This window comes from Thrips palmi, unplaced genomic scaffold (genome assembly GCF_012932325.1).
Source record: "Thrips palmi isolate BJ-2018 unplaced genomic scaffold, TpBJ-2018v1 HiC_scaffold_11, whole genome shotgun sequence".
Taxonomy (NCBI): domain Eukaryota; kingdom Metazoa; phylum Arthropoda; class Insecta; order Thysanoptera; family Thripidae; genus Thrips; species Thrips palmi.
This window is the reverse complement of record NW_023144622.1, coordinates 10082820-10107115: the sequence shown is the minus strand read 5'-3', so window position 1 is coordinate 10107115 and position 24296 is coordinate 10082820. Positions and strand designations below refer to the sequence as shown.

Below are 24296 nucleotides of genomic sequence, written 5' to 3'. Positions count from 1 at the left end.
GAACAGGCGCCGTGAGGACGAAGAGCATGAGGAAGCACCTCACCGCGCGCTGGCTGGCCATCGTGCGACTGTCTGCAGCCGGACACTGGTCGGGGGCCGCTTGAGCGGTTCACTGTCAAACACACACTGCACAGAATGATGCGTGGCATTCATCGAATGTGACGTCGCACACTGAGATTCCAAACGCTACGAGTATAGCACGTGTGGTGCAATGCATTGCGATATTGCACCATACATACGTGCAGTGCCATAGCCATATTGCACCTTACGAGCATGCGTCCCGAAACTGCCCTATGCTAATGCACGGGAGGCCATTGCACTTCAGGTGCGATGCAAAAGCATTCCACCAATTGGTGCAATGAAAACGTCTTCAAATGCATTGCAGCAATTCGCCCTTACTCATAGCGTTTGGATTCTCGGTGCAGTCATAAGAACGTGGGATTTGTCACGTGCGTTTGAATACGATGTCACATTCGTTTGAACGTGACACGGTCGCTTAATAAAGATGTCACATGTGTTTGTACGGAACTAGGATCAACATTCCAACGAATATGAAATCATATTCAAAATATTCAGACGAGCGTGAAAAAATTCACATTCCAACGAATATGACGTCACAATCGTTCGATAACAGTTTTTACTTTTTTCTTTTCGGGACCGTCACTCTGATTCCAGAAAAGTGACATCATGTTGATCCGAAAAGCTGTGTAGAGTTATCACCCTAATTTGGGTGATGAAGAATACCTCACCCAAAATGTTGGTCCCGATTATGACTCTTTCATTCTTTCGCTTGACTGAAGCGTACACGGTGAAACCGATGTCTGGAAATTTCAGACATTTTTTCCCATTTCCAGACATCGTCTGGAAATGGCCGTTTATTTCCAGTCAATGTCTGGAAATGTCTACTTTTTCCAGATAATGTCTGGAAATGGTCAAATCCCAGATATATATCTGAAAAAAAAAAACGGCATTTCCAGACAATGTCTGGAAATAACATTTTCCAGATAATATCTGGAAATTTCCCAGATAATGTCTGGAAACAAAGGCCTTGACGCCGAGGTCCACGGATTTGCGACCTGGGGGTCCCTGATGGTGTCCTCGAGGTCCCCAGGACACGAGGAGTCCAACGCCGAGGTCGCCGACGCTCTAGGACAAGCGGTTCCGGAGATACGAGGACGTACCACAAGGAGTCCGTCAAAGCAATTTTTTAAATTGGGGGCCCAAAATCATCATGGGCCCGTCTGGCTGCGTTCCACTTGGGTGTCCGGGACTTTTGACTTCAGCATCGTGTTAGACTACCAGGAACCCGTCAGGGGTCGCCGTCGGACCAACGGTGCGCCCAGGATGCCGACGAACGTGAGGCACGCCGGAGCGCCGTGGCGTCCCGGGGGGGCCTAAACGATCATCGCCACCGCTGCGGCCGCGGCCGCTGCCCCCCGGGTCCCCGCACCAACCGCGAGCTTGGACGACGGAGGCCGACGCCGTTGGCACCGACGCCGCCGACGTGTACGTCGACGCCACCCCCCCGTGCTTAGTCGGCCGTTAGTGGTTCTAAGGGCCGCTTCGGCCTCTGGCTGCGTTCCACTTAGGTGTCCGGGACTTTTGATTTAAAACCTGCGTTAGGGTGCACCTGGGCTACAGTCAGGGGTCCCCGTCGGACTACCGGTGCGCCGTGGGTGCCGACGAACGTGGCGGGCAAGGTGCCTGAACGATCGCGTCGCCCCCGCCGCCGCCGGTCCTACGTCGCGACCAACAGCTTGGACGACGGGGGCCGACGCCACCGACGTGTCTGTCAACGCCACCACGGCCAGGGCCGACGACGCTGCCGCGTGCCCCGGGCGGCTAATGCCGCCGGCGTGTCCTGCGTCGCCACCCTGTGCTTGGACGGCCAGAGACGACGCCGTCGGCACCGACGCGGAGTGCCCTGACGGCCGACGCCGCCGCCGTGTGCTCGAACGGGGCCCCGCAGCCGGAGGCCAATGCCAGAGGCCCAAAGTGGTGGCGTCGACGTACACGTCGGCGGCGTCGGTGCTAACGGCGTCGGCCTCCGTCGTCCAAGCTCGCGGTTGGTGCGGAGGACCCGGCGGCAGCGGCCGCAGCGGTGGCGACGATCGTTTAGGCACCCGGCACGCCACGGCGCTCCGGCGTGCCTCACGTTCGTCGGCATCCTGGGCGCACCGTTGGTCCGACGGCGACCCCTGACGGGTTCGTAGTCTAGCACTACCTTAACACGATGATGAAGTCAAAAGTCCCGGACACCCAAGTGGAACGCAGCCTGAGGCCGATGATGATTTTGGCCTCCAACTAAAAAGTTGCTTTGACGGACTCCTTGTGGTACGTCCTCGTATCTCCGGAACCGCTTGTCCTAAAGCGTCGGCGACCTCGGCGTTGGACTCCTCGTGTCCTGGGGACCTCGAGGACACCATCGGGGACCCCCAGGTCGCAAATCCGTGGACCTCGGCGTCAAGGCCTTTGTTTCCAGACATTATCTGGGAAATTTCCAGATATTATCTAGAAAATGTTATTTCCAGACATTGTCTGGAAATGCCGTTTTTTTTTCAGATATATATCTGGGATTTGACCATTTCCAGACATTATCTGGAAAAAGTAGACATTTCCAGACATTGTCTGGAAAAAAACGGCCATTTCCAGACAATGTCTGGAAATGGGAAAAAATGTCTGGAAATTTCCAGGCATCGGTTTCACCGTGTACAACTACGCTCTAGTTTTACTAGTGCTCGCGCGGGAAAGTCCCAATCGTAATCGTACCCCGTTTCTCGTACTTTTTTTAGGGGTTCCCAAGAACCCCTATTGTCCGAGGTCCGTGGATTCCCCCCCCCCCCTCTTCGATTTTTAAATAAACAACGCTAAACTATTTCAACCATGAAAAAAACGAAAATTCCAAAATTTTTCGAAAATTCATCGTGGAAATTTTCCGTAAACGCGAAAAACATAAATTTGCAACAATCGAAAACAAGAACCGTTCATGACATGAAAAAATGGTTCAAATAAAAAATGTGCCACTCCTCAAAACTAAACCTCCTGGCTCATCAAAGTAACAAGAAATCGTCTGTGTTCTGAGCAAATGGTTAAAACGTGAAAAAACAATCTCCATGGCAACGGCATGGTCCCATCGTGCCACCCGTCAAAATTTAAAGTCGCCGATAAAGAGAAATCAAAACGCCGTGAAATTCGAAAATGCCAATGCTAACGCATTGCACGGTGTCCCGACGTTGGAACATCTTTAAAGTCTGTCACTAATTAAAAGTTCGTAGCAGAAACGACGCACCAATTTAATTTTCGTGGGTTGGCACCGATTTGCTTGCCGTCTGCGCCCTTTCGAAAATCGCGAGGCTGAAAGAACGAGCAGGCGCCCATTGAAACTGCCCCTCCATTGTTGCTGAGGTTGCTCTCAAAGGCTGCGGTTGTCTTGTCATGTTTTCCTCGATTCTGTAGAACAGTTCTTACTCACAACGTAAAAACAGCACGATGGTTGGTTTGACAAACTTTATAAACTCGGGAAGGGTGATTTCGAAACGCCGCTGACTTTCGTTTAACGAACATGAGCACTGTAACTCGCGAAATGGAGTGAGACGGTCAGAGTGTTAACTGAATCAGGTTTGACAGAACTCTTTTCCATTGCTTAGTTTGAATTTAGCGCATGCTCATTGAAACTGCCGCTCCATCGTTGCTGAGAGGAGCAAAAGTTTGGGCTTGGATTAAAGCTAGAGGCTTGAACTGTGACCATGTGCATTTATTTTAAAACATTAAGGTACAAATTATTTGCATTCTCCTTACAAAGTCGGACTTCTTTGAGCCGTTAGCAGGCGGTGACTTCGAATCAAAGCCCAAGTTTTTGCCTCTCTAGAGCTTAACAAGGCTGAAAATGAGCCCACAAAGCAGCCCTGCATTTAGAGCCTACCTCAGACCTCTACTCCGATTAGCACGCTTAAATTAAATACAATACCTGTTTAAATTCAGGCCAAACCACAATTTCTACACATTTGTTTATATCTCACTTTTAAACCAGTTATGAAGACGGGAACACCGTGCAATGCGATTAGCATTGGAATTTTTTTAATTCAACGGTGGGATTTGGTGAACCTTTCCCATGAACTTCGCTATACCATTTCCGCCAACAGCGGTGCCTCTGAGCGAGACTCGGCAGGGAGCAGCCGCACAACGAGTGACTGGCTTTCCCGGCCGGCTTGTAGAATCGAAGCCAGAACGACCGCTTATAAAATAATCAAGCTAAAAGCCGAAGTGGAAGCAGTTTGGTGCTGTAACTTTGCGCAGAGAATCGAGGCGCCACAAAAGCGCTGCTGGGTATGGCTCGGTTCACACGCGTGTTTACCGAAATGCGTCAGGCCGGCGCCACCCGTCGCGCTGGCACTCGCCTTTGTTATTGATTTTGAAGCCGCAAGGACTCAGGCCGTGGCCGTGCATTAGGTGAACCACTCAAATTTGGCGCACACTGGCCAAACACAGCAAATCCGGTGGCACGATAGCTTGCGACAATATTGGCAAGCAGTTTTGAGTGCCAAAAATTGGCAACCTGAAATCTGCATCACCTTGCTACTATTTGGAAAGGTGGCCAAGCTGGGGAAAATTTCAAAGCCAGTCTTGCCAATTTCTGGTATTAAAAACGCTAAGCAACCCTCTCTCCGGCATTGCAGCGAACGTGGTTCAGCCGTTAAAGTTCAAGAGTGTGCGCACACATGGTCAAATTATGGCTTGAGGATGGAAGGATAGTTCTCGATTTATACAAATCATGTTTATTCTAAACAAAATATATATTTCTGATAAAGTACTCATTTCTGTTCACTTCCACGTCGTAGTAACATCGATTAAACAAGAAGGTACCGTTCTACTGTTCCAACTCTGAGTGACATTTCCATATATACTATAACTATATACTATATTGATCCTTTCACAAATAAAATACGAATTTCAGGGAAGAAAATTCGAACAGTTTCGAGCGGAGCGCTAACCATATAAACATCCAGAGTGCAAGCAAAATTAATTACGCCACATCACCTGCCAGAAATCTACTATTCATACACAGACAACAGAAGGAGATACTTGTATAGGAATCGTAGTATTATTGTCCTCTGAACTATCGAAATGCTAGTGCCGCAAACATACTAAATGGGGCATCAAGTCAGCCCTGAAAACTAGTAGGAACATGAAGTTAATTCTAAGGAGAAATACACCGATGTAATACTGTTCATTAAGAATACCAAAGAATACAATAACTTAAAACTAAACAATTTTATGAGTCACAATCAAACAATTGATATCAAGGAAAAATATGAACTTAAAACTTATTAATTAGAATAAATTTTTCAATCCAAACCCCAAGTCAATTAAAAGCAGGGAACATGACTACCGCCTAGTTTGCGCTTTACTTCCACGAAAAAGGCCATACATGAAATGCACGTTTTCTCCGGGAAAATTCCAACAGTTGATCTCCATTTTCACACGAGAGGCTCCGAAAATGATTTGATCGGTTTAAAAAACTGAACACTGGTTATTGACCAAAAACTATAACATGCACAATAAAAGAATATAAAAATAAACAGGCAGCATTAAACGCCCATCCGAACGACAGTCGGAAGATGAAGTGGAGTTGGGAAGAGTAAAAGGACTCCAGACAGGTCAGAAGTAGTAATCATCATGGAAACCACTAAAGATGTACTGGAAATCCTCCTCCCAGGACTGGGCCCACTCCGCGGCCCTGCCCCTGCGGCCCCGGTGGCCGCCATCGTTGGGCACGTCCCTGGACGCGAAGAGGGGCTTCTCCAGAACGGGCACGTTGTGGCAGGCGCTGCAGACCACGGTGCAGCCGGGCGCCAGTTTGCGCAGTGCGTCGCGCAGGGAGGAGCAGGTGGCCCTGGCGTGGCTGCGGGTCCTGCGGGCAGAGGATTCAGGCGTCAATCGCAGGACAACTTCGACGAATATCAGGGCACGAGGGGAAATCACTCTAAAAAATCGTGACCCGACTACTCCATTACGCTTTATTACGCTATTACCGGCTATTACAGAAGTCTTATTACGTTTGCAAATATCGAGATTGAAGCTAAAATCAGACCCTTATAACGGAAAATTCAGAAAATTTTGGCTATTACGCTATTACTATTACGCGTAATACAAGGGATCGGTGACCCGACTATTACGTGAGTGATTTCCCCCTCGTCGGAGCATTTGGCTGATAATGAAAATCTTGCCTTTAAAAAGGCGATACTCAAAACTGTATGTATCGCCAAAAAAGGTACTGAAAGTATCATCTTTGGATTTGGAGAGTTAATGCAAAATTTCGCCATAAGCTTCTTATGCTCACTAAAAAACTGTCAAAAAAAACTTATGGCGAAATTTTGCAACAACTCTCCAAAGGTGATACTTTCAGTATTTTTTTTTTGTTTTGGCGACAGCCTACAGTATGAATGTGAATAAGATAACTATTTGTCTCATTCGTTTCAACGTGATGTCGGGGTATTTTTTTTTTTACAAAAATACACGGGACGGGCCAAAAACATACCGTGACATCACGTTGAAACGAATGAGACAAATAGTTACCTTATTCACATTCAAACGAATGTGAACGATTTACGCCGCCCCAGCCTCCAGGGGCGTAAATCGTTTATGTCCTTAAAGGGCATCATTTTAATGCCTTTGTTTCACCAGTGAGTGCACTATGCAGGACGAGAGCCGAAGAAACATACCCGACAAAGGCCACGTAGTCCACGGGTCTTGATTTCAGCAACTGCCGCATCTTGACTTGGTCCGGAGCGTATGCCGGATTCACTTTGACCATCAGACGCCGCAGTTTAGAGCAGCACAGGAGCGCTTCCAGTGGCAGGCAGTGTACCCCCACTTCCTCCAGAGTAGCCGTGTTGGCGAGAACCAGCGAGTTGACGGCGGCTGGCCCAACCTGAGAAAGGGACACAAACAGGAAAAGTGAAATGATGTGTATAATATAATGTGAGGCTGTCCGCACTCTCAGCACAACACTGAACTTTTCCTCACCGTGGAGGTAGGCATCCCATTCGTCAATATCCAAATTTATTCCTTTGTTTGTGATGAAAAAGAGAGTCTTTAAGTATTAAATTGTGATCCGAACTTGATTGATGTTAAAATTTTTGCAATCCACAACTAAAACAATGGAATTTGCACGGAGTTAGTGGAACTGTGACAGATGGGTTGCCTACCTCCACGGCGCGGGCCGTATCTGCCCGAGACGGACAGAAAGGTTGGTTGTTGCGCGAGGGCCGACTTGAACTTTTACGGTACGCGTTGCAGGTGTGGGCCTTTGCAGCCACTGAGTGGAAGGTCTCGAGTCACTTTGCCACCCTGAATCGAAATTTTCCGCCCACGGGTTCACCCTGTGCACACTTCCGAACTTGGGGGTTGATTTTTCAACCCCTCATTATTTTGGGGCCCCAGAGGCGTTCCCGAGGGCTGCGATGCGGCGGGATGGACTCGATGTGATGCCTGCAGACCTCCCCTGCCGTGCTGCATCAGTGCCACACGCCACACACTAAATTCTTATGGACTTTTTAGCAGATGATACCTTTACTCAAAAACATACCTAAAACTACAACTAAAAGACACATAAAGGTGTCAGCTAGCTTTTACTCGAGAGTCCAAAAACCAAGTGCGTATCCTAACAATATAATAGGGGCTGGCTGCCGGGGCGGGCTGGTGCGTCTGTGCCTGCGGCGCAGCCTGCGCGGAATTCGACAATGGCACCCCTCCTCGCGCGCGACGGCCTGGGCGCAACATTCACAATCCCTCCCCGCTACAGCGCACAAAGGACTCAGCTTTTAAATACTATCTTTGGAATGAACCCATACTACACCGTAGAAGAAAACCAAACGAGTATCATCTGCTTTCATTAACGTTCGTTGAATGAGATTTTTTATGCATAGTTATGCATGCGCAGAAACGTCCATATGTTATGTATAATATTATGCATCACTGTGTACATTTTATGCAGGAAGACGCATGAAATGTACACAGTGAAGCATAATTTTTTACATACCTTATGGACGTTTCTGCGCATGCATAACTATGCATAAAAAATGCGTCCTTATGCATTTAAAAAGTCCATAAGAATTTAGTGTGAGTGAGCAGTGCGTTCCAGTGACGCTGGTTCTGGAACCACCGGTCGGCTTGCCGGTCGGTGTTATCGTGTCTTTTTAGCGCCTGCCAGGCATGCCAAGGCAGTTCGCAACACATGCGTGTCTAATGGGTGGCCTATCTCGCCCCTGACTCACTTCGTCTGCGATCCTCACCGAGCAGCCACACTGTTGTCGATTCGGTTGCGCGTCTGTTCCTCCACTTTGATATTTCAAAAGCTGAATGTATCTTTTGTTGCTGAGTGCTTTAGGTGTCACCGCCGGCATGGAGCGCTCAGGACTGTTTTTGGTATCTTTTGAGGGGAGAACCAGCATGAATTTTCCTCAGGTTTATTCTCATGCGATGAAGTGGAGCAGATTTTCTCATCAGAATAAGAAAAAAGACAATTTAACGCCCAGGAGAACAAGAAATAGAAATTTGTCTGAAACAGAAATATCTCCTCAAAATGATACCGAAATCAGACTTGAGAGCTCGATGCTGGCGGCGACACATGCAGTACACAACAGAAAACACTCTCCAAACTCAGAAATGTGCTCGGCACACACTATTCAGCGTGTACTCACAAGTACACTTCCACGAGGGTGTGCCGAGATGAGTACACTCCAATGAGGGTGTACTCAAAGAGTACACTCCAAAGAGAATGTGCTCAGATCAGTAAACACCTTAGCACGCCAGGCAGCAGCTGAGTACACGCTTATGGGACTGTAATCGTGAGTAATCAACAACAGTGGGGCTGCCGATGGCAGGGCAGGGTTTGATGCAGGGAGGGTGGGGATGTGGCGCAGACCGGAGTAAGAGTAGTTCCAAAAAAAATTGGAAAACTAAAACAGAAAATGTCAATATTTGGGCCTTTTTTCTTTAAAGAAAGATGAATTTTTGTCAAATTTGACGGCAAGATCGTGTTCACCGCCCAATTATGATACTAAAATCAGATTCTGAAAGCTTAAAAAATGCCCAAATTTAGGGTATAAAGAGCCAAAGAATCTCAACACCCCCATATCTCCAAAATAATTTTTTTAGGGTCTAATATTTTGGCCCAAAACTCCCACCACCGACCAAAAATTAAAGTAGCTTTTTTTGCCTACGGACAGAGACAAAGTGTGGCTTTTTGCCTCCCACTCCTTTCCCCCGGAATCCGCGCGGGGCACAGTGGGCCAGAAGACCGACGCCGGTGGCCAGAACTCTAGACGCGTTTTCAGCCCCAGAGTCGCGAAACGGGACTCGAACCGACCGTGTGACCCCATCAATGGATTCCTCGTGCTGAGAGCAATCCATTGGTGGGGTCACACGTTCGCTTCGAGTCCCATTTAGCGACGCTGGAGCTCAAAACGCGTCCGGGATTTTGGCCGCCTCCACCGGTCTTCTGGTCCACTGTGCCGGGGTGCGGGGGCTTTTACACTCACCCCGGAATGGCACAGCAGCTTCTTGAGGTGGCCCTTCGTGCCGCTCGGGACGGCCGGCACCTGGTAACGGGGCCCATCTGCTGACGGGTCCCACAGCATACCCATGTTCCTCCGTTGGTACTTCTCCTTCGTCACATCCCTCTCGTACGAAACCGCGAGGCTGTGGAGTTGGGGCAGAGCCAAGGCCGTCTTGAGAGCCTGCACGTTGGGATTCAAGAGCAACAGGTCCTCCAGCGTCTTCTGGCGGAGGATGTATTTTTGCGTCCACTGGAGTTGCCCGTTCAGCTCGGCTGACTTCACCTGAGCAATAGCCGAGGCAAAAAGCACAAAATATAATACAACTATAACGGGGGCCATTTGGCAACGTGTATCCTATTCGAGTGAAAACGAAAAGGCAGTCCATTAAGTTATCGATATTTCCTGAGATGAGTGTGCGTGCCTTTCGGCTGCCAGCGGGCTCAATATCCAGTGTCGCTCGATACTCAGCTGACGTGATCGTAATATAAGTTTTGGCGCTACTAAAGTACCGCCAACTTTTTGGCGATTCTTTGTATACACTGCCAATCCAAATGTGAGACAGTCTCACACTATTTAGTGCGAACCACGATGTCTCGTCTCACGCTTACAAGTGTGAGCCACGTGTGTCCCACGCTTGTAAGAGTGAGACACGGTATGTCTCATACTTGCAAGCGTGAGACCCGGCTAGTCTCACACTTACGAGCGTGGGTCCTGTGGCATTAAACCAGGGAGGCAGCAAGTGTGGGACAAACCGTGTCTCACACTTCTAAGTGTGAGACACGGTATGTCTCACACTTGCAAGCGTGAGACAAACGTGGCTCATACTTGTAAGCGTGAGACATCGTGGTTCGCACTAAATAGTGTGAGACTGTCTCACACTTGGATTGGCAGTGCATTTTTCGCCATTTTTGTACAAAATTGTACAAAATTTTGTACAAATTTGTAAGAAATAAGTTCGTGTGCACATAAAACTGTGATGACCCGTACAAAATTTGTACAAAAACATTTAGGGTGTAGCGTACCTCGCAGGTGGATCGAGTGGCGATGGCAGTCCTGGCGGCGTCCTTGAGGCTCTTGGGGCAGCTGACGCGAGCGAGGCAGGGCGCGAATCGAATCGTCCTCGCGAACTGCCTCGCCCCGCTGTGCCAGTTCCGGAACTTCTTGCTGCCGGCGGGAAGGTCGTAGGACAGCTGCCTGCGATGCCAGACGGAGGGCTGCAATCAAAAAAGCAAGTCTTTAGCGGTCAACTAGCATCTCTTCGAAAGCCGACTCTGATTTTCGAGGTTCTTTCTGCTAAAAATTTCGCACAACAACGAACATTACAGGCAGAATCTCGACTTCGAGTCTCGCAGGGGTCCGACGGACCTTGCAGATGATTTTTGGGAGGGGTTGCCGCTGTCGTGGTCGCCCAGTGGAACCTTACGGCAGTTTTCGCGAGGGTGGCAGGACTCCACGGCTCAGTGCACACTAAATGTTATGTACAATTTTGTACAAGACATCACAGTTTTTTTGACACGAAATTTTTGTACGAAAAACTGCACATTTTTCGCCATTTTTGTACAAAATTGTACAAATTTTTGTACAAAATTGTACAAATTTTTGTACAAAATTGTACAAATTTTTGTACAAAATTGTACAAATTTTTGTACAAATTTGCACGAAAAGTTCGTGTGCACAAAAAACTGTGATGTCTCGTACAAAATTTGTACAAAAGCATTTAGTATGTGGTACCCCCGCGGGTACTGCGAGTTCCACGACACCCTCTTGGGAAGTCCTACCACCCTCACGGGCAGCGGGTTCCTACCTCGCAGGCGCGAAGTCCAATTACAAAACACTAATTTTCTCCTTACCGAGACGTTTTTCGCCCACTAGTCCCACGGTAAAAACGGTACTTGGTTTTCCCAGGAAGCCTATGGTAGAGACAATGGCATTTCCAGTGAGTTCCTGGGTAAACCAGGAACTGTTTTTACCGTGCCATCGATGAAAAATGATCCCCTCGGGGTGCCCTACCTACCTACAAATTATTGACACATTGAGGAAACTCGCTCTGTACACACTGAATTATATTTTTGTAAAATTTTGTACGTGCTCTCACACAATTTTAAACCTGCGAACATTTTCGTAGAGATTTGTAGGCAGAAGTCAGTCGCTGACGAGTTAATAGGAAAAGCACGGATGCGCAACATTGTGCAAGACCATATTCAAAATTTGTGCAAGGGAATTAAGTGTGTAAAACGATGGGTGCCCCACTCTGATATTTTCGCTGATTTTATCGGTGTGTGGAGGTTTTTCCTTATGAAAATAGGCAAGAAATGCTCCTCGCTGGCCAAATCTTTAAAGTTACTTGAGATTTTTCCACGGAATCATTGGTTATCAGTAATCCCCTGAGCTAAGTGGTAGACCTCCCACTCGTGTAAATCTTGTCAGAATGTCGGAATTGTGTCTGAAAACCTGATCAAAATTCACGCACCTCTGAAAGCTGAAAACATGTTCTGAAATTCTGCAGAACTCAGGCCATCAATATCAGCATAAGTTTTCAGAATTTCAGCTTTCAGAGGTGCGCGAATTTTGATCAGGATTTCAGACATGTTTCTGACATTCTGACAAAATTTACACGAGTGCCGGTGTAAAACCTTACTCACCAGCTTGGCTGCCGCACGCCAGCTACGGCAGGACTGCCCAGCGGAGATGACGTCCTCGTTCCCCACCATGCTGAATATTTTCGTGAGCAAATGATGCGGCAGAGCGCTCCAGCCTGTGGGGAGCTGAGAGAATGGTGAGGTGAGCGGTCGTTAAAATATTGTGTCACATTCTTTCGCACGCGGATCAACGTTGCGAATTTGACGTGTCCTCGTCGCAACCGTCGAAAAACGGAGCATAAATATTAATAACGAATGAAGTTACAATCGTGTCCAAACAGATGGCATAAACAGCGACATCGACTAACTTTGTGAGCACTAATAATGAAGAAGTCTTCACAAGGCTGAACCAACATATTATGGTGGGAATTTTCTCCATAATACACACTAGTGTAGGTTTTTCTGCGCGCCAATCCACGAAATTAAACATGCACTTCGTAACGCACAAATTTCTGGGCGACAACGCACGATTTTCTGCATACTTCCGCATGAAATCGTGCATTGTCGCGCACAAATTCGTGCGTTACGAAGTGCATGTTTAATTTCGTACATTGGCCCGCCGAAAAACCTATATAATTTAGTGTGATTGATCAGAACCCAATTTTTAGCGAGATATGCTTCACCACCCAAATTTGGGCGATACAGAATACCTCGCTCACAATTATAGTCGTGGGTATGACTCTTAATTTCTGAGGAATTGGGTTATAAATCCTCTACTCCCTAAATTGAGTCATGATCGCGATCACACGATTTGACGGTGCGCACACTAAAAAGCAGCCTTCACTAGAAACCAACGAATGTGACGTCATATTCGTTCGAATGTTAATTTTGTCACGTTCGTTTAAATATGATGTCACATTCGTTTGAATGCTGATCAACATTCAAACGAAATGTGACACCCTACTTAAACGGTCGAGTCACGTTCAAACGAATGTGACATCATATTCAAACGAACGTGACAAAATTCTCACTCCAACGAATATGACGTCACATTCGTTGGCTTCCAGTGATATTGATGATCAAAAAGTTGCGACGTCGTAGTGTCGTCACCTGAGCCACCCCGTTGTCAGATGAGCGGCTTGCAGAGGCCTCTGGGCCCAAGGCCTTCGGTGCCCGCTTCCGGCCGCGAGGCAAGGCTGTAGCTCTGGGAGTCTCGGCTTCGGAATCCAAGTCGACGAGGACCTTCTTTCTAGGGGCTCTGGCTCTGGGAGTCTCGGCTTCGGACTCGACGGGGCCCTTCTTCTTCGGTGCGCGGGGCACCCGGCGACGTTTGGGGGCCGCGGCCGCGGGGCTGCGGTGGCGCGGCTCGTAGTCCGGGTCCTCGGAGGCGCCGGCACCGCGCTTGCGGCTGCGCTTCGGCGATGAGTCCCGACAGTTTTCATCGTCGCTGATGGTGATCACGTCCCTGGCAACCCCTGTGGAAAGCAGGTACCAACGGCATCAATGTCTGCCTGCCTTCAGATTGAAATGCACTGCACGTCCAGTAGCAAGTTTGCTTCTGTCACAAAATGTTTGAGTGTTACAAATAGGCAAGCTTTCGCCTGAAATCCTCATCAGCTTGCCAAATTTTGTACAGCTGCGGAGTATTTCAGAGCCAGGCTTGCCAATTTTTGGTATTCGGAACGGCTCGCTAGTTCAGCGGCAAGCAAACTGGCTACCGGCTTTCCAGTGTGAGCTGTATCACACTAGCGAGCAATCGTTCGCTGCGAACACTCGCAGCGAACTCGCAGCAAATAGCCGGCCGTCCGAGGGGTATGCACTCGCGTAATAGTCGGTTCACTCTTTCTGTAATAACACGCGTAATAATACGCGTAATAGTCGCGTATTAGTCGCGTAATAGCCGAAATTGTCAAAATTTTATCAATTTTGGTGTGTTTTAGGCCGTTTTTAGCTAAATTCCGATTAATTTGTGGCGTAATAGCGCGTAATAGCGTAATAGTCGGTACACAGGTTCAGAGAGCGCATACCCCCTCGCGGCCGTCTATTTTGCTCGTTCGCTCGCGCGAGGACCAGCGGCGCGCTCTGATTGGTCGCGAGTACTTGCAGCGAGCATTCACTCGCGCGTTCGTTCGCTAGTGTGATACAGGCTTGAGCGAGATGCCAAGAACCCGTCTGGAAACACGAAATGAACTAGGCGGTTTGACACACGAGGGATAGGGGCCCCGCCCCCTGTTCAAAGGAATCCGCCGCTCTGCGACGGCGGCCCCGACCAAAACAGAGGGAGGTAATAAAATCTACCCCGCGCAGCGACTTAACAACACGTACTAATACTGTGAGGGCTTCCGAGCCGCCTCGGTGACGTCAGCTCTGTTGGTCACATCCTGTCCGACGTGGTGTCTCAGCAGCACTCTCTTATCGCTAGCGCCCCAAGGACCGCGCAGAGAGTTCCATGTTGAGCCGACGAAAGGCGAGCATCGGACAAAATGAGGCGGAGATTGCACGGCGGAAAAAGTAGGAGCCGGCGGGCGGCTCAAATGCGGCGAAGCCAAAGAATGGCACGTTCCTCCTGTCAGTAGGCAATTATTACAAGGACGAAAGCCCCCCCCCCTTTTCCATGGACTCTACTCGCCCTGGAACCTACGCGACAACAGTCTGACTGGCAGCACCGGGCGGCCAATTTTCCTGTTTGAAACTTGGACCGCTTTGGGCCGTCGCCTACCGAAACCAAAAGCATCAAAAGAAGACTCAAGGACACACTACACTGTTAGAAATTAGCTCCGAAATTTTATGGAGAAAAACCCTATAATCACGTTCATGGAGACTCCATTCATTTTCCATTTTTTTTCGGAGAGATTTTCTCAGGGTTTATACAGATGTTCTTCGGAGCATTCTTTGGGTCCAGATAGGAGGTAAAATGAAAGTCTTTTCTCAGATATATTAAAGAGGACTTCGCTGAAGCATTTTTTGGTCTGAAATGGTCAAAGAAGGGACAATCTCATTCGAGCTCATTTGACTTTTATCCTGTAGCTTTCCCTTAATATTATGAAAACTGAGCTCAAGCCGTAGAGGTTCACCTTTCCCTCAATTTTTAACTGGTTGCAACCTTTTTTCGTGTTTTTGTGATAGTGCAGCATATATTTTTGTTCAAAATTCCGAAATTTTTCGGAGAAAGCCCAGAATTTGCATTTATGGAGAGCTCCATGCAGAAGTTTCGGAAAAACTCCATGATTTTTCCATTTTTTTTCGGAATTTTCTGACAGTGTAAATGTTATGTACAATTTTGTACGAGACATCACAGTTTTTTGTGCACACGAACTTTTCATACAATTTTTGTACGAAAAACTGCACAAACTTACCCTTTTTGAGCAAAATTTTGGACAAATTTGTACGAAAAAGTCGTGTGCACAAAAAACTGTGATGTCTCGTACAAAATTTGTACAAAAACATTAAGTGTGGACATTTGAAAAAATACTACAAAATAGACAAAGACTTACCAGGGTTTGATGAAGCTTCTGCCATGGCGTTGGTTCGATGCCCGACCGAAAGCCAAACACCTTCACCTTCACAACGAGTCGGCGTCAAAATGACTGCAAAAGAAGGCACATTTTGCTTTAGCACTAAATATTGTCCATATAAGGGAGGGTGGGGCCCCATGACCACTTTTTTTTTGTGCCTCCCTCTACTCCACCGTGTGGTTCGAACAGTTAAGTTTCTAGCATGAGGGGATTCTTTGGCCTCCAAGGACCTCTTCCACCCATTGAACTTGTCTGCAATGCACGGCAGGCTCACAGAACACTTTGGAAAATAAAACGCAAAGTGGTCATGGTGCCCACCTATGGGGCACCATGACCACCCGTGGGGCACCATGACCATAGTAATTTTTTGCCCAAAAAGTGTACTTTCTACCAGTATTCTCATTGAAATTGTTTATATCGCTGTCATTACCCATCAGGCAGTCACTAAACTAAAAAACACTGTAAAAACCTTCGAAGTATCAACGTTCTAAGATGCCTTGAAATGGACGGTTTAAACAGTTAACGCTCTAAGGCTTTCAATTTCACATCCAAAGCTATGACATGTGTACATTTTATGTTTGGCTTGCTAAGACGAGTCCAAATTCATATGCAGATTTCAATTTGGTAAATTTTAAGAAAATTATCGGGTTACTACACTGCAAACCAGTGAATTAAATGCTGTTTCTCATAATGCCAGAGCCATCTGGTGCAAGTAGCCACGGTCGCCTTCGCGCCAACTTTTGCGGTTTGGAGCTCATTTAGTGCAAGAGAAACCACCATTTCAAGTCTCAGTTCAGAACCATTTTAATCATCTTGGTGATTCACAAATTATCACAAATTTGTGATAAAACTATCTATTCTGCAGCAATTATTCAACCTTTATACATTTTCAGAAGCAAAAAGCAAATTTTCGACGAAAATAAATCATTATCAGGCCAAATATGAGAAAAAACACTCAATATGTGTGGTCATGGTGCCCACTAAAAAGTGGTCATGGTGCCCCACAGTGCAGTTTACGACTCTAAGGCTCCCCGAGCAGCAAACAACTACTTAGAATTAATGTGATGTTGGATTTTTGCCGAAGAGCCGACATTTTGAGAAAAACCTAAGACATCGAACCTATCTTCTCAAATGTGAGAGTGAGAAAAAATATCCCAGATTTGAAAAACGCCCAATTTAGCCAAAACGCTGTAACAAAAATTTTGGCGAGGTGCTATGGTCGTACCCTTGAAGCTAGAAGGTAGGGCTCTGGCTGAAAATAGTTAGAATTCTATTCTCTCGAAAGTCCGTCGACCGTTTGCCGTCGGCAAAGTAGTTCCCGAGAGCGAGGGGGGTGTCATGGTGCCCCAGTGGTCATGGTGCCCCACCCTCCCTTAGTCCCCCTCTCCCCCTCCCCAACTGAGACTGAGTGTGTGTGACCGTGTGTGTGTGAGCGAGAGAGAGAGAGAGAGAGAGAGAGAGAGAGAGAGAGAGAGAGAGAGACAGAGAGAGAGAGAGAGAGAGAGAGAGTGCGCGAGGGGAAGAGGAGGGGCCGCCTTCGCCAGCGCGGCCCGTGTTCACACAGCTGGCCGCGCTTTACAGCTTTCGCACTGCAACCCTCTGCGCCGCAGTCCCCAGCATTCTTCGTGTCCGCAGTGGGTCAGCCCGCGGAGTCAAAATGCACGCTGAGCTTCGTGAACCTTCGGCAACTTTTTCCACATGTTGATATATGGTGGCAGGTTGGCGACGTTGCTTTGCAGTGTAGCCGTGACTGCCGTGACTGCACAACGCGGTTACCCAGGGTCACCCCTTCTTTTTAGAGAGCTGTAAAAAGCTTTCCCTCAGTTTTAACGCCCCGCCGGATTATTAGAACTATTAAATAGTGAGCCGTGAGCCGGCCGGCCGTTCGAAACAACACCGCGATCGTGTTCTGCGCGTCCTTCTGTCCGAGACCCCGTTCAGCCCCTGAAGCTCCAGGACCGCGACCACCCTGAGGCGCGGATCCAAGGGAGACGTACCCCCCCCCCTGGAAGGCACCCCCCTTCCCCTGCACTCGTCCGCCCCTCCTCCTCCGCGGAAACACGCCACTTCCTCGATTCCCAATTTATTTTCTTACAGTGTCCCTTTGTTCAAAGCAACTCGGCGCACCCTCCGCGCACCTCGAAGGAATCCAGACCCGCGCAGCATGACACGTCCAGGCCAGCAACATGACCGTCGTCCCACCGACGACTCTGATTCCGAGAGTCGGTTTCCTCGCTCTGCCCGTGCGCTCCGCAACACGAGTGCGAGACAGACAGAGCGAGGAAACGGACTCTCGTAATCTGTCAGCAGCTACGCGTGTGCACTTCGCCCATCAAGTGGGCAAGAACCACCTCGCTGCCGCCTCCGCTCGGCGCAGCCCGCGTGGAACCCATGGTGTGTTGACTGCAGGGCTGGGGGGAGGGGTGGGGACGGAGGGGAGAGAGAGGGAGAGGAGAGAGAGAGGGAGAGAGAGAGAAGAGAAAAAGAGAGAGAAAGGGAGAGAAGGGGGAGAGAAAGAGGAAAGAGAAAAAAGAGAAAGAGAGAAAGAGAGAAGAGAGAGAAAGAGAGAAGAGAGAGAAAGAGAGAAGAGAGAGAAAGAGAGAAGAGAGAGAAAGAGAGAAAGAAGAGGAAAGGAGAAAAAGGGAGAGAAAGAGAGAAGAAGAAGAAAAGAAAAAGAAAAAGGAGAGAAAGAGAGAAGAAGAAAAGAGAGAAGAGAGAGAAAGAAAAAGAAAAAAAGAGAGAAAGGAGAAAAGAGAAAGAGAAAAAAGAGAGAGAAAAAGAAAGGGAGAGAAAGGAAAAGGGGAAAGAGAAAGAGAGAGGAAAAAGAGAGAAAGAGAGAAGAAGAGAAAGAGAGAAGAGAGAAAAAGAGAAAGAGAAAAAAGAAAAGAGAGAGAGAGAGAAAAAAGAGAGGGGGGAGGGGGAAAAAGAGAGGGGGAGGGGAGAGGAGAGGGGGGAGGGGGAGAGGGGGGGGGGAAAAAGGGGGAGGGAGAGGAGCAAGAGGGGAGAGAGATGGGGATGTCGGAAAGAGGAGAGAGAGAGAGAGAGAGCGAGAGGAGAGAGAGAAAGAGAGAGAGAGGGAGAGAAGAGAGAGAGGGGGAGGAGAGGGAGAGGAGAGAGGGAGAGGTACGTGAAGGTAGCCCGCCCACACACAGCCTGCAACAAATTTCCTAGGGAGGGAGAGAGGAGAGAGAGGGAGAGAGACGGAGAGAGGAGAGACAGGGAGAGAGGAGAGAGAAAAAGAGAGAGAGAGAGAGGGAGAGAGAGGAGAGGGAGGGAGAGAGGAGAGGGAGAGAGAGAGCGAGAGAGGAGAGAGGGATGGGGATGTCGGCAAAAATTCGTCCTTTGAACTGGTCAGGATGCTGCTTTTGCAGCATGATTCGAACATTTCGAGCATTCTGGCGGAGTCCAAATTTTGGTCATCATCAGAAAAGACAGCCGACGACTGTGGGACGCAGCGACCCGCCTGCTGGACAGATTCCTTCCGAGGTGGTTCGTAGAACAGCGCGTTTTACGAGCCCGGCCGGGGCGCAAAAAACTGGCCGGTGTCAAGTTACCCTCAGCCCTGCACGCCCTCCAGGCAGGCGGCCACACTGGGCGAGGGGAGGGGGAGGGGGCGTGGCAGGTGGTCCTGTTCCACGCATTCGGTTCTCGTCGCCGTCACTCTGAATGCGGACCGGACCAGCACACTGACAATTCAAATCCAACACTCTCATTCCAGGAACGTGACGTCACGTTGAAACGAACGTGCCAAAATGGCATATTTGAGTCAACAGAAAGCTAAATCGCCTATACTGTAACAACGCTACATGCCAATGAAGGAGGGCAGAAAAAGTCGACGGACGCCACAGGGAATCGCAAGAGACCGCCACAGGGAGCGCCACGGGGAATGCCACAGGGAACGCCGCAGGAAATACTACCGGTAGGGCTGTGTAAATCAAGGATGTTTACCTCCAATCGAATCTGTTCAGAACTCTTCGAATCGAGACAAATTTGCGCAAAAAGTTGCAAATTGTATCAAACTCCAAAAATTTTGCATTTGAAACGATTTTTTTCCTTTTTGAAAATGCAAAACAGAGGTTTTTGAATCGAAAATGCGACTATGCGAATCAGTTGCTTTCAAATCGATCAGGCTCGATAAACGAAATTGAATGGAACCAGGGACCGACTCGATTGGTTGGATTCGATTCGGTTTCCAACAGTTCACACAGCCCTAGCCTCAGGGAATGTCAGTGTTTGCCACAGGGCACGCCACGGGGAATGCCACACGGAATGCCACGAGGTACACCACAGGGCACGCAACAGGGAATGCCACAGGGCACGCGACAGGGAACGCCAGAGGGAATGCCACAGGGCACGCGAGAGGGAACGCCAGAGGGAATGCAACAGGGCACGCGACAGGGAACTCAAGAGGGAATGCCACAGGGCACGCGACAGGGAACGCCAGAGGGAATGCCACGGGGTACGCCACAGGGCACGCGACAGGGAACGCCAGAGGGAATGCCACAGGGCACGCGACAGGGAACGCCAGAGGGAATGCCACAGGGCACGCGACAGGGAACGCCAGAGAGAATGCCACAGGGCACGCGACAGGGAACGCCAGAGGGAATGCCACAGGGCACGCGACAGGGAACGCCAGAGGGAATGCCACAGGGCACGCGAGAGGGAACGCCAGAGGGAATGCCACAGGGCTCGCGACAGGGAACGCCAGAGGGAATGCCACGGGGTACGCCACAGGGCACGCGACAGGGAACGCTAGGGGGAATGCCACAGGGCACGCGACAGGGAACTCCAGAGGGAATGCCACAGGGCACGCGACAGGGAACGCCAGAGGGAATGCCACGGGGTACGCCACAGGGCACGCGACAGGGAACGCCAGAGGGAATGCCACAGGGCACGCGAGAGGGAACGCCAGAGGGAATGCCACAGGGCACGCGAGAGGGAACGCCAGAGGGAATGCCACAGGGCACGCGACAGGGAACGCCAGAGGGAATGCCACAGGGCACGCGAGAGGGAACGCCAGAGGGAATGCCACAGGGCTCGCGACAGGGAACGCCAGAGGGAATGCCACAGGGCACGCGAGAGGGAACGCCAGAGGGAATGCCACAGGGCTCGCGACAGGGAACGCCAGAGGGAATGCCACAGGGCACGCGAGAGGGAACGCCAGAGGGAATGCCACAGGGCACGCGACAGGGAACACCACAAGGAATGCCACGGGGCACGGTACAGGGCACGACACAGGGAGCCGCAGGGTACAGAGAACGCCACTGAGGACTTCACAGAGAACCGCAGAGAACACCAAACGGAACGTCACAGGGTACGCCGCAGGGCACTCAATGCGACAAAGAACGCCACAACGGCAAAGGGAATGCCACAGGGAACGTCGCAAGGAACGCTTATTGCGCAATGTGAAGCGAGCGTCGTCACAGGGAACGCCGCAAGGCATATGCGGTAGGGGACGCCAGAGGGAATGCCACAGGGAACGCCTAAGGGAATACCACAGGCGATGCTCGATCACGAAAGTCACCGTCAGTCGGTCGACCGACGCTCTTGAGCGCCAGCCAGTCATAAGAGCTTTCGGAAAATGAGTACGCTTCAAAGACGCTTTGAGCCACAAGCAGGACAACAAAACCCGCTGCCGACACAACAAGAAAAGATCAAAGCGGATGAAAACTTTAAACGCTCGAGTGACCGAGACGTCTTATGAGCAATCTTCGCCTGAACTATTGTACATACCTCGACTCCACTGGGCGATGCTATCCAGAGCGAAATGCCACAAACGGGTACGAGCGGATCGCTAGGCGACAGCGCGACGGGCCACGACACGCGCGAGCGCGAAGACGACGTGGGACGCAGCGCGACGCAGCGGCAGCACGGAGCTCCTTCCAGCGGGACTGCCAAGGGCACACTGGTGCAAGCAAGAGCAAGGCAGGGCGGCGGGGCGGGCGGCAGGGCAGGGCAGGGGCTGTGGAGCAGAGCGGCAGCAGCATGCAAGCCGTGCCGTGCCACGCCGCTCCCCCGCCCCACCCCCGCCGGGCCCCACAGTGGCGCGGCGCACACACCCCCACCGCCCCGCCAAGGACTCGACTGGACCGCCGAGCCGAGCCGAGTGGAGCGACCCGAAACGCAAATGAGAGCGGAGTGCAACCCCCGCGCCAGATTTTGAAGTGAGTACCCGAGTACCCATCCGTTGGGCGTTGGGGTGGAAGCGGGTCCACTGAAAATTGAATGGTCGGACACATACGACGTGTCCACAAGAACTTACGGCGTGACCACAAGCAGGGGGCGGCAACGGCCTAGCAAGCGCGTGAGCCCATGCGCGAGTGAGGTGCAGGGGTTACTTATTTTGCTTCGATTGTAAGACCTAGCCCGTTGATTGCAAAACGCTTTGCACAGATCAAAAGGGCACAAAATTTGGGGTGCATTAGGCCTAGTAAACTGCCCGATACTTCCTATTCAACCGAAGACACGGGCGGAATCATTTACCTCAACATGGCGCATTCGAGTTTCTTCCTCAATTTTATGATTTTTGTGTTTTTCGGTGTTTTTACTGCACCTTAATATTAGGTAAGGGGGTACTTTCAAGAAGAGCAATTAGCCTAATGCACCCTATATTTCAAGCCCTTTCCATCGGTGCAAAGCGTTTTGAAAAACGCAGTCTAGTTTTCATAATCTCGAACAAGTGCGCAACCTCTGCACTGACGGCGTGAGCATCGCTTCACACTCTCCTTAGGCCGTTGCCACCCCCTGCCACAAGTCACGACAAAAATTGGCGTGACACGAAATTCAAGCGGAAAAACGGCATGACGTGTGCGTCAGGTTAAGCTCTCCCCCCCCCCTTCTCTCTCTCTCTCTCTCTCTCTCTCTCTCTCTCTCTCTCTCTCTCTCTCTCTCCTCTCTCTCCCTCTCTCTGGCGTGATTTTCCTAACCTGACGCACACGTCACGCCGTTCCGTGTGAATTTGGTGCCACGCCAATTTTTGGCATCACTTTTCTGTCATGCCGTTTCACTGAAAAACCAAACGTGGTCTAGACCACACCACTGGTGTGGACAAATTGGGTGCCATTTGACGCTCTTGACGTAGGGTTCACACAGAGTTTACCCGCCCGTTCACAATTTGGCGTGAATGTGCCGTGTGAATTGGGCCTTTCGAAGCGTTTCAGTTTCAGGGGAAAAGTCTCGCCGAAAACTTGGCGTGACTTCTGTGTCACGCTGGTCCCACTCTGCAAACTCAGCAGTGCACTCACAAGTACACTCTCCTTAGCGGGTACTCACGAGTACTCTCCCACGAACGTGTACTCAGCTGCATATATTTTCATGGCAACTAAGGTGTGCACTGCTAAAAAAGTTCTTAAATTTAATACATAATGACATCTTAATTTTAATAACCTTTTGAAAGGTTTGTGAAGTTTAAGAAAATTTCTTACATTTACCAAAACATTTCTGACAAGTAATGAAAACATTTGGTAACTTTCAGAAACTTTATTAAAATTAAAAAACAGGTTCATAAAATTTGAGATTGTTTACCAAATGCAATAATTTGTTTCTTAAAATTCAAAATTACTATGACTTTTCACATTTGATTCTCATCCTGCCAGTTAAAATTGTGATCATTGGACGCGTCACTACCAGTGTACGAAAGAACAAATTTTGGAGCCCTTTTGTAAAGTCGTGGGGGGCCCCTGGGATGAGCGCTTCCCTCCGGCGGGCCTGCGGAGTATCCGCTGGAGCTTGGGTCATCCAATCCTACAGCCACCCTCCAAGCTCCCGGGGCGCATTGGTACTCTGGGGTCGGTAATCCAATTCCCTCAAACCATTTGAACCAGTTCCAAGGATTTCCAGGAAAAGATACTCCCTACAAGGTAACTCATAAGTTCATAGGGGTTAATTTTTCCCACACTTTTAAATTTCTTCTTAAATGCAAAAACAACTTTTAAGCAGATTATTATTTCAAATTTGATTCTTCTTTTAAAAGAAAAATTTTATTCTTTTCAGAAAGTCTTTGAAACGCTTCAAAAAAAAGTTTCAAAATAAGATGGATTTTTTAAACGTGTGTCTGGCTCACCACGTCGAGGGTCTTGCTGCAATCTCTTGAGTGTACCGGACAAGCCATTTGAGTTTGAAGCGGGGAATGAGGTCTGTCAGCCGTTTTTGGCATGTTTCATTGGCCCCTAAACTCAGGAATCATCGCCGTTTTCCAGTGAAGATTAAACCTGAAGCACGCGTCGTGCGAACCACCGAAATACGAGAGGGTAACGGGAACAGGGTTATGGGCAGGGAGATAGGCAGCCCATCTTACGCGTGGTGTGCGATGGGCTGCCTACCCCCAAGGCGCTCCGGCGAGCGGGCCCGGTCGATCTCGTCTTGCAATTCTACATAGATTTGCTAGAAAACGTGCGATGTGAAAGTTCTGATTTTTCGCGGGCCTGGTAATGAACCTCCGCCACATCAGATTTCGCGGCCGCCACCCTCGCGGCTCCTTTTGTTTGCCCTGCAGAAGGGTTATAACTTAGGGGCGGCTTTTCGTAAAAGTTGAACATTTTGACCGATAAACTGTGGGCGATTCCATGCCAAACCAACGAACTCATGGAAATTTATCTCTTCGATTTGGATGAAACTTTTTTTGGGGGTAGGGGTCATTATGA

At 49.4% G+C, this 24296-nt stretch overlaps 2 protein-coding genes across 3 annotated transcripts; one reads left to right on the top strand and one right to left on the bottom strand.

Annotated features, from left to right (window-relative positions):
* Positions 1-4774: 4774 nt before the first annotated feature.
* Positions 4775-21538, bottom strand: LOC117639350. Of its 2 annotated transcripts, none has more exons than XM_034374927.1 (8): positions 21388-21538; positions 15634-15726; positions 13250-13614; positions 12203-12325; positions 10583-10774; positions 9543-9842; positions 6723-6931; positions 4775-5911 (listed from the first exon to the last, which is right to left on the bottom strand). In XM_034374927.1, the coding sequence occupies exons 2-8, from the start codon at positions 15656-15658 to the stop codon at positions 5659-5661; spliced, it is 1467 nt and encodes a 488-aa protein (XP_034230818.1). In that variant the 5' UTR covers positions 15659-15726; positions 21388-21538; the 3' UTR covers positions 4775-5658. The 2 variants fall into 2 exon arrangements, with proteins under 2 accessions (XP_034230818.1, XP_034230819.1); XM_034374928.1 differs by lacking the exon at positions 21388-21538 and adding an exon at positions 17750-17807.
* LOC117639748 (RNA-binding protein 25-like) lies at positions 18178-20410 on the top strand (the record flags this gene model as incomplete). Its single annotated transcript, XM_034375623.1, has 2 exons — positions 18178-18225; positions 20291-20410. Coding segments are annotated over 2 exons (168 nt in total), but the record flags the coding sequence as incomplete, so codon positions are not given.
* Positions 21539-24296: the final 2758 nt, after the last annotated feature.